Source organism: Homarus americanus, unplaced genomic scaffold (genome assembly GCF_018991925.1).
Source record: "Homarus americanus isolate GMGI-L3 unplaced genomic scaffold, GMGI_Hamer_2.0 scaffold48016, whole genome shotgun sequence".
Lineage (NCBI taxonomy): Eukaryota > Metazoa > Arthropoda > Malacostraca > Decapoda > Nephropidae > Homarus > Homarus americanus.
The window spans coordinates 2,874,636-2,885,791 of record NW_024755055.1 but is presented as its reverse complement, the minus strand read 5'-3'; the positions used below and the strand labels follow the sequence as shown (position 1 = coordinate 2,885,791).

At 42.2% G+C, this 11,156-nt stretch overlaps 1 protein-coding gene across 1 annotated transcript; it reads left to right on the top strand.

Moving 5' to 3' along the window:
- Positions 1-4,688: 4,688 nt before the first annotated feature.
- LOC121856182 lies at positions 4,689-10,188 on the top strand. Its single transcript, XM_042351525.1, has 2 exons — positions 4,689-4,961; positions 5,720-10,188. The coding sequence occupies exon 2, from the start codon at positions 6,613-6,615 to the stop codon at positions 9,547-9,549; it is 2,937 nt and encodes a 978-aa protein (XP_042207459.1). The 5' UTR covers positions 4,689-4,961; positions 5,720-6,612; the 3' UTR covers positions 9,550-10,188.
- The last annotated feature ends 968 nt before the right edge of the window (positions 10,189-11,156 follow it).

Genomic DNA, 11,156 nt, shown 5'->3' with positions numbered 1-11,156 from the left:
AAAAACGACATATAGGATAGGGATAAAAGTAAAAAAAATGTAAAAAATTAGGACCATCTTTATTTCTGAAATGAAAACTTCAACTTCCTAACCTAACCTAACCTAACCCAACCTAACCTAACCAATAATTAACCACAGAGAAGAACAGTATATTTTACCCTCAACTATTTAATTATGTCCGTAACTTTTGAAAGCCCTTACTCTTGTCAGACAAAAGCCATCCCAATCAAAGTAGGGGGCTTTTGTCTGGGTGGCTTTTGTCGGGGGGGCTTTTGTCTGTACCCCAGTGAGGATAGTGTCTTAGTATAAAATCGCAATGCTGTGAAACAAAATCTTAATATTTAATCTCAGTACCGCAGCAAAAGTCACATCAATATTTTTTAACCAATACTTTAATATTTCTTACCTTATAGTATTATGTCTTCCAACGAAGTAAATAACTGGATCGAAAACACAAGAGAACTTAAAAGTCGTCTAGCCTCCCCTCGTCTTGTCACGATGGAGACTTGTGCAGAACTGAAGTGAATTGCTTGTAACTGGTGGATTGGTCGGCTGTACATGAACTGATATGACCCGAGACTGCATGGTTTTGCAGCTACTGGAGACGTTAATCCTTCCCTTTGTATCGGCGACAAGTTAATCCTCGTCGTGTCTGACCTAACACCTGACCCACACCACATGAGCTCACTGGCGTACTTGTTTGAAGTTGTTTCCTGAATCCTCAACAGGTTACAGGTTGTGTGTGGGGGGGGGGCGCATAGCAAGGGTGTACGTAGCTCATGACGTGGCCGTGATGATGTGGGTCAGGTGTTAGGTCAGACACGACAAGGATTAACCTGCTGCCGATACAAAGGGATGGATTAACGTCTCCAGTAGCTGCAGACATGGGTGATGAGCAGACCCAAAAGTGTTGCCCTGCCTGGGGCGGATCGCTCTTCATAGCGCTACGCTTTTCAGTGACCCCATCCCTAGCATAAAGGTCCCTTCTGTCGGAGAAGGTAAGAAATAGGTGATTCCATCATATGGTGAGTCAGTTAAGTTAGGTTAGGTTTTGGTTTTTCTAGTGTTTTTGGTGTATTTTGCCAGGATTTTTTTTCAGAAAACGTCTTAACTAAAAAAATTCGAAAAACCCGGCTAATTTCCCCCAGAAATGAAGGTCATATTCAGTCTAAACACACAAATACACTAGAAAATTATATTTTTTACTTTCTAACAGAGAACGGTGTGACAATACAAATTTACCACAATACGAAATGCATATTAATAGCAGTGAAAGAGATCGGGGTGTAATACTATAAATTCACCGATAATAATAATACAACGTATGACCAGCGGCATTTCAAGCATAACTCCAGCTGTGCTTGAACTGTTCTTCAGCCCACACACTCAAGTGTTTTCTACAGAATGGTAGTCATGTACAGCATATTATATAAAGAAAAATGGATTTTCATACAAAATTTATTTTTCCTGTGTATGGAAATTGATGGGACACCCTGTACATACAGTATAAAGTACTTACTCTTATGAACTGTCGAGTTTCTTCCCTTAATGGATGACTCTTCTCCATGGTGAAGTGGATTGGCCCGCCAAAAATGCTGACAAATAATTCTTTAATACTGTCACTGTCAGACATCTTGAATAGGGTGTATCACACAGGCTCACAAACCATTAAAATTGTTGTGCTGGTGATCACGTTAGGGCCACAGAGTGTAGACGTGTGGTTCAGGCTGTCTGAGTTGCCGCCATTGGCTGCGTCCTCTTATCACGTTCATACCAAGAATTTCAAAATATTATTATTCTACAGTATTCTCATCCGTTTAATTTTAAAGTAATATTTTTATTAAATGATTAAATTTTTCTAAATAAGTGATGTTAATTGAGAAGGAAAACATTTGCACATTTTTTTAATGAAATGCTATACCCGGCGCCTGGGGGCAAGTAGCTCTACGCGAATGAAAATAAATTTCAAATTTTTATTTACGTATTTTTGAAGGCTTATGATGGTATTAAGAGTTATACAATAAATGTATGGAATGGAGGTTTTTTGTTTTATTTTAATTGACTGCTGGATTCAATCCAACGTCGCTGATTGGCTACTGATGACATCACTTATTAAGCTCCGCCCACTTCGTTACGTCAAACAGTAGAAGCGGGATATTTACAAGTGAAGTGGAGTGTTTTTCTTTTATAACAATGATTTATTGCGCTGTAGCCACCTGCCTCTTTCGCCTTTGCCTTAAAACCAAAACTTTTCCTTCTTCTTGGAAGCATGCGTTGGTTCAGCCCATCCCGAAGAAGGGTGACCATTGTAATCCCTCTAACTATCGTCCCATTGCCCTAACTTCATTCCTCTCTAAGATTTTCGAAACTATCTTGAACTCCCATTTTCTCCGTCACCTTGACCGCCTTTCTCTTTTGTCGGATCACCAATATGGCTTTCGCCAGGCGAGATCTACTGGTGATCTGCTCTCCTATTGCACCCATCTTTGGTCATCCTCTTGTAGTGGAATTCTCCCCTACAAACGCTGTTTGTCGCTGCCTAGCCGACCCCACCAATTCCCCAGTGTATGCCTCGTGGTCTAGGTCAACCAGCGCCGCCATACACCACGGAGCGGGGGTCAACTGCTAAGCCACGCCTACCCCCGCTATTTAAGACCTGACCTCGTGGTGATCTGTCTCTCCTTCTACCTACACCAACCAGCCAGCAACACCTCCGCCTGCCTGGCGGTCCTCTCTCCCGCTGGCGAGCATGGCGACCCACAAGCTGTCCTTCTCTGAGCGTCCTCACCAACCAGCTCTCTCTACATCACGCTTGTAACCATGCTGCCTTCCCAGCACCAAGCTGCATTGTACATCCAATACAACATGTATATAGAGAGCACATTGTGAGTTTCCTTTCTCCATCCCATCCTGAGTGTGAACCAAACAATTTCATACCCCACACTCTCTTAGGGCCTATGGGGAAACTTTTGTTGTGGCCCTCGACATCTCCAAAGCATTTGACAGGGTATGGCACAAGTCTTTGCTATCTAAACTTCCCTCTTTTGGTTTCTCTCCCCCACTTTGTTCTCTCATCTCTAGCTTCCTTGAGAACCGATCCATGGCAGTTGTTGTCGAGGGATCGGTTTCTCACTCTTTCTCTACCAATAGTGGTGTCCCACAGGGTTCTGTTCTTTCACCAACTCTCTTCCTTCTTTTTATCAATGATTTACTTCACACCAACTAATTCTATCCATTCTTACGCTGATGATTCTACTCTTCACTCTTCCTCACATTTTCCCCTTCCTCCTATCTCTCAAACTAGATCTGTTTCTAGAACTGATATCATTACTTCTATCAACGCGGATCTCTGAATGGGGAGATACAAACTTGGTTAAGTTCAATAGTAATAAAACTCAATATTTACCGATTACACTTTGTAAATTAGACGATCTCCCACCAATTACACTTCAGGACGCTATCATCCTCCCAAATTCTGAAATAAATATGTTAAGCCTCACCATTTCCTCCAATATGTCCTGGAAATCACACATCCTTAGTATAACTAAAGCTGCCTCCCGAAAATTGGGAATGCTGTACAGATGCCGCAGCTACTTCACTCCTGAGCAGTTGCCCCAAGTATATAAGGGATTCATTCGTCCTTACTTGGAGTACTTGGATTTGTGCTGTCGTGGATTTCTCTCCTACAAACGCTGTTTGTCGCTGAGTAGCCGACCCCGCGAATTTCCCAGTGTATGCCTCGTGGTCTGGGTCAACCAGCGCCGCCATACATCACGGAGGTCAACTACTAAGCCACGCCTACACCGCGCTATTTAAGACCTGACCTCGTGGTGACCTGCCTCCCTTTCTACCTACACCAACCAGCCAGCAACACCTCCTCCTCCTCCGCCTGCCTGGCGGTCCTCGCTCCCGCCGGCGAGCATGGCGACCCACAGGCTGGTCCTCCTCTGAAAATCCTCACCAACCAGCTCTCTTCTTCTAGCTACAGCCGCAGCAAGCTACACCACCTCCTCCGCCGCTGCCTGGCGGCCCTCGCTCCCGCCGGTGAGCATGGCGACCCACAAACTGTCCTCCTCTGAGCACCCTCACCAACCAGCTCTCTCTACATCACGCTTGTAACCATGCTGCCTTCCCAGCACCAAGCTGCATTGTACATCCAATACAACATGTATATAGAGAGCACATTGTGAGTTTCCTTTCTCCATCCCATCCTGAGTGTGAACCAAACATCCCATACCCCACAGTAGCAGACAATGGATAAATAGGACCTACTCTTTATCAGTCCGTACACCTGTACTGTCAATGAACAGTACATTGTTTATACACTTCAGGTATATACACTAAACATTAAGTCACATAAACGTCGTGAGAGCACTGACAATGTAATCCTGTGTGTTTTTATCAACATATATGTGAAAAAAAATACATCGAATTCAGAATAAACTCGTGTATTTTTTCTGTGATACTGTAAAACGATGATGAAATTAAGTAGAAGAGTATTTTTAACTTCCATAATGTACATTTGAGATAAAATAATTAAATGAGTCAGGGAGTTGTCGGTAAGGACTTGCATTATAAGTGTTTCAAATGATAAAGGTAATATACCCGTGATAACCACATCAAGAGACTGAGATAATACAATCTGTGGATCAACTATTACAGATACGTTAGATATTAGTACTAACAGTTGGTGGGGAAAGACTCCACCAGAGGCACATAGTAGTTACATCCGTTCGTCAGTTTCCTGTGACGTAGTGTGGTGTAAAGCCCTCACTCAGTCCCCATGTCAGTTTAGGAGTGAGGCTGGTCCACTTCAAGATGTGTTGAACAAGTGCAGGTTTAACAGAAGAGCAAGTACGTGGACGTGGTTAATTACCCAACGCTGAGCTTAACCACACCCACCCACGTTGAAAAACATCACTTCTCGTCTCATCAGTGACGTTAAACAGCGTCTTATTCTGGTTAGTACTTGGACCCGTGGCCGCCCGGGATCATCATCCGCTTAACCTTTAAACTACACAAAATCACTATCGGAAATAAGCTACTGGTGGCTTTGAGGCTACCATAGTCATATTACCTAAATTCATCATCCACACACACACAATGGTGGGTCTAGGGTTTTTTTTTTGGGGGGGGGGGGAGTCCAAGGAGCGTTGTGAGCCCCCTTCTCTACACCCACACCCTAATATTCGTACAACCTATTGTTAAAACACGAAAACAACGTCAAGAGATAACACGTGGACAACTAGAAACAAATACTTTAACACTGCCTTCATTTTGTCTCAACTGGTGTTAGGTAAACTTATCTAGTTAAGGAAGTCTCGTTAATTATGATGTTAATCTTTAAATTTTATGATAAGTTAACGAGTTAAGGGCATTTAAACATTATTAATTCAGAGGAACATTAATCGTAATCGTAAGACCCATTGTGCATTAAACCTCGTATGAAAGTACAGTACAGTATCAGGCTGTGTTTGGCGCTGTTAAAGTCAATCAGGATAAACTAATTTCCATGTAACATATGAGTATTTATAACATTAACTATTATTGTACATGCCTAGATATACACAGTACAAACATGCATATTTATATACAAACACACATCTGTGATTTTATACATATTTAGGTGTTAATTCATGTGTTCAAGTTGACACACACTTTGACCTTCTTGGCACGACCCTATATAAGAGCCCAGTTGACCATTAATCCTTCATTACAGTTTTCAGTGAACTGATCCACCGACCAGTGAACTGATCCACCGACCAGTGAACTGATCCACCGACCAGTGAACTGATCCACCAACCAGTGAACTGATCCACAAGGGATTCGTGAACAGTGTAGTAGTTGTATGGTTCATTGGTAGTCATACAACAGTGTGGTATAGTGTGACCTCAACAGTGTGTGGTATAGTGTGACCTCAACAGTGTGTGGTATAGTGTGACCTCAACAGTGTGGTATAGTGTGACATCAACAGTGTGTGATGTAGTGAGGCCTCAACAGTGTGTGGTGTAGTGTGGCCTCAACAGTATGTGGTATAGTGTACATCATGGTGTGGCCTCTACAGTGTGTGGCATAGTGTACATAATGGTGTGGCCTCAACTGTGTGGTATAGTACATCATGGTGTGGCCTCTACAGTGTGTGGCATAGTGTACATCATGGTGTGGCCTAAACTGTGTGGTATAGTGTACATCATGGTGTGGCCTCTACAGTGTGTGGCATAGTGTACATCATGGTGTGGCCTCAACTGTGTGGTATAGTGTACATCATGGTGTGGCTTCAAAGTGTTTGTTATAATGTACATCATGGTGTGGTCTCAACTGTGCTATAGTGTACATCATGGTGTGGCCTTAGCTGTGTGGTATAATGTACATCATGATGTGGCCTCAACAGTGTGGTATAGTGTACATCATAGTGTGGCCTCAACAGTGTGTGGTATAGTGTACAGGTACATCATAGTGTGACCTCAACAGTGTGTGGTATAGAGTACAGGTACATCATAGTGTGGCCTCAACAGTGTGGTATGGTATAGTGTACATCATAGTGTGGCCTCAACAGTGTGTGGTATAGTGTACATCATAGTGTGGCCTCAACAGTGTGGTATAGTGTATATCATGGTGTGGCGCCACATACCACACCTGAGGTTGTTTGTTCAATATTTAGTGATGATAATGGAGCCTGCAGTAGTGCCCTGCGTCACTATGGAACTGGACAACTACACCAATCAAGACGTCTGCTTCGGGAAATACTTCAAGGCTGTGAGTAAGTTTGGTCAAGTGGTTCTCAGCTCAACGTTCATGTCCATCTACCAGACTCTTGACGATACTGATAAAGGAACTTTACCTCTGAAAGATTATTGCCTAAAAAAGTTGAACTGGAGTTTGAGAAACCTAAATAAGATTTTCAATACATCTGAGAGGCTCATAATCACCAAGGTTCCTACTGACCATGAGTTTGTTTGTGATGTGTCTTTACTCTTCAAGATCATCATGGAGGTTTTAAGGAATCTTCCCGATACCATTAAAAAAGATATACGGGATTTAAAGAACCTGAGAAACACCGTATGTCACGAAGACCTTCAGATGGACGAAGTCGAGTTGAAGCGTCGAATAGAAGAGCTTAAAAGTGTGTGTCAAGCCACCCTGAAGGGTACTGCGGCTCTCACTGGCAAAGATCTCTCGAGTATCATGGCGGAGGTAGAGAACGGCCTCCAGAGTCTTCTTAAGGCTCGGCTTGAACACACTAACATAATCTCTTATATGCAAGATTTAGAAAGTTTTCGTCGAGAGAATCATTCCAAGATGATCAGTAGGGGAAGGAAGGAGCTGATGAGAACTTACTCCGAGACAAACATCCTCAACCCGTGTTCTTGGCTCAGTGACAAAAGCTTTGAGCACTTTACTGTTGACAATATTTTTACCACTTTGAAGATAGTTGGGAATGGAACTAATGTGATGATGCATGATATCCTGAATGTGGAATCACTGAAGATGAGGTTTGTGCCACGTATGGTGATCGTGAAGGGGGTAATGGGGGCAGGTAAGACCTCCCTCTACCGCTACCTGCTAAGTGAATGGTGCAAACTGTCCACTACCATTACTGGTCTAATGGCTGTTGATATTGTTATTGGCATAGAGATGAGAACAGTGTGTTGTGGATCACTCATACAGTTCCTCAGAGAACAGCTTCTCAAGAACACTTCACGAATGTTTAACAAGATAGACATAATCCCAGTACTTCAGGATATTAATGTTCTCTTTATCATTGATGGTATGGATGAAGCCACGAGTCAGGGCAAGAACTTAGTGAAGGAGATTGTACACAAGTTTACACAAGCTAAAATCATCATCACCACCAGGCCGGAAATGATCTTAGAGCTGATGCAAATGGCAGAGGACCACATTGTTCTGCAGATCGAAGGCTTTGATGAGGAAAACCAGCACAAATTTTTAGAGAAAATATTTGCCCTCAAATACCCTGACAAAAGCCGCCAGAAGGAAGAAACGAATAAGTTCGTGTCATACATGGAAGGAGCACGCAAGTCACTTGCCTTCCACTTTACACTGCCACTAACACTGGCACTCTCACTCATCTTGTGGTGCGATGACTCACAAAAGGTGATCACTGTCAGTACAACTACTCGCCTCTACCAAAATATTTATGAAATGTGTCAACAAAAACTAACATCTCGGTTGGTAAGCCTGGGATGGGGTCATGCTGTGTCCGTGAGCCGCAAGGTGCGACGCTGGCTGCTGACGCTGGGTCACATTGCCTGGTGTATGATGCGTGAGGAAGCCCTTCACTTGAGCCAAGAACATACTAACCATCTCATTGACCTCTGCGAAACAGAAGGCATTGATGCTATACAAACTTTGTCAACTTTTTTGAACTGTGAAGGCAAGAAGAGACTGACTGGCCCCTTACACTGTTTTTCTTTCCATCACAGCTCTGGCCAGGAGTTTCTTGCTGCCATGTATATAAGTGAACAAGTGACCACCTCACAGTCTCTCTCCTCCATATTCAAGGACATTGAATCTTCAAGGTTCCAAGTACTAATACTGTATATCGCTGGGCTCTTGAAAATTAATAATAAAATGACAGCATCTTTAGCCGGGGAGATAAAGAACATACTGACACGCTGTATGACAATACATGACAGTGACCCCATCATCCTGTGGCGGCTGCTGGAAGAGGCTGAGAAAGATCCCGCGGTATGTGATGTGGTGGCAGTCATTGTTAGCCAGACAGAATTTTGGGTTATTAATTCTTGGGACAGCCCAGAAACTACTGAAGCTAAACTGAACTTGCTTAAACAAACTGGCACTGCTCCCTTTGAGGTCATGATGCAGGTACTATACACAAAAAGTATCAGTGAGTGTCCACACCTTATGGTCATCCTCGAGCTTCTAGGAAACATCGGCAAGAGTCAAGTTAAACTCTACCTTGACCGTCACTTCCATAGTGCAGGTTTACAGGAGGATGTTGACAGTCACGTGGTACCTTTACTCAAGGTGAATAAACTGCTGGAGTATAAAGGTGAAGCAGGTGAGTGGTTCACAAAACACCTGGAGAGAGCAACACAAGTTCAGTCACTGTTCATCCGAGTAACTTCTCTTAAAGCATTGATCCACCTCAGTGGCAGCATCAGGAAACACAGACACTGGAAAACAAAAATTATGCCATCCAGAAAATGGAATCTGAAATATATAGAACTTTTCCTGGACATTAGTAAATGTACCAAGATTTGTGATATACCTCAGCTGAACTATAGGAAACAGCTGGTGGTCAAGATGGTTGGTATAACAGACTCATACGCTGAGTGGGCGGGGGAGGTGCTGAACAAGCTCGCCCCCAGGTATAGTTCTGTCATACTTCAGGAGTCTCCTCTCACTGCCTCTGTTGGCATGAAGCGTCTACTGAAAGCCGCCGCTAACGTCAACATGAACAGCCTTCGTGTCATGTCAGAGCAAACACCAGCACAGGAGGAGGTGGACAGGGCCAAATCCCTAGCCAGCAAGCACAACATCAGTATTGGCTACTACAACATTTAACTCAAACAGGAACTTGTTGGCCACAGTTCTATAAAAGTCAAACTAAAAAGACTGATTTACTAAATGGACTTTTGGTACAGTGCCATGCCATTTTGCGAGATAACCGGGTACGGTGTATTGAAAAATTCGCTGGCATAGCAACTGATTGGGTTCCTAAAATTATTAGTGTACACAATGGACTGTTGATCAAGCTTCTTGTTGAATGAAAAAATTAAGCTTTTCAGTTTTATCGCATTTTATATTTTCAAAATTTGAACTTTGAGAATATAATGAAAATTCTGTTTCAATTGTAAACTTCATGAAATTGTGAGCCTTAAACCATAAACAACTTAAATTGTGTCTCAAAGAGATCTTAGTTGAGTACAGTACTACAGGGATCTTGTTTTCTTCACACAAAGTTAGGTAGAAGGCAGTTATCAAACAGGGAGGTACTACTCAATAGCCTCTATTAGGAGATAAAGCTTGGCACCCTATGCATTGGATCTACCCTTATGTACCAGTGACGTTGGCCTCAGTCTTGAAACCATTGGTCTTGTTACATCACTAAAACGTAAACAAATATTATAATGGTATGTAGAGACACTGGAGAACTGTAGCATGTGTGTACAGTCATACTAAAATACATGTAGAGTATAAGAATGGTATTTATTTCTATAAAAAAATAAGAATCACACAATGCCTAGTTGTCATAATCATCACCATCAAAACACATTCTTGGTATCACAATAACCACCAGTCATATCATCATCATCATCATCATCATCAAAACATTCTTGGTACCACAATAACCATCACCATTAAATGCACAATAAGCACATCAAGTATAACCCACACAGTTGTGGGTCCAATAGGCTCCAACCAAACCTACTCTCATCTAACCATTACAAGTGGGATTATTAGGAATGGGTGCATTACAACCAGAACCCATTGGAACTGGAGCCCATTAGATTTAGATTTTAATCCTAATGGTTATGTTAGGTTGGAGCCTTATTTATGGCTGAAGCCCACAATAATATAAAGTTTGAAAATAATCATACGAATTGTCAATAATCATGACTTGATAGGGTGAAACTTGATCAGTTTACACAGAGTCCTGTACTTTATTTCAACAATGAAAGTCACAGCAGAAAAATTAATCTCACAAAATTCTTATAAATATTATGAATACTTCACTAATAAATTTTATACAGTTGGTCCTCACATTACGCGGTTAATGTAACCCAGAGGGTCCCGCGGAAAGTGAGAAACGCGGAAAGTGAATAACATAACATATGGGATTAATTGAAATAGAGTCCAGGCCGATCCCCAAACTCCACTTTTTGACGACACACAACTATGTTGTAGTAAAAATTTTATCTTAACTTTATGATGGTATGAAAAAACAAGTAATATAGAAGAGGTTAGGTTAGGAAAGATAAAGGTTAACATAGGAAAAATAAAGAATAGGTTAAAAAACGAAAAATTTTGTGGAACACTTACGGTAGTAGAAGAGATGGATCGGCATACGGGGATGGAGGCTGGTTCCGAGGCAGAGGGCAGATTACTGGCCCTCAGGTGAATCACCATTACTAGGTGAATCATCATCACTGTCACTTACAGTTATCAGG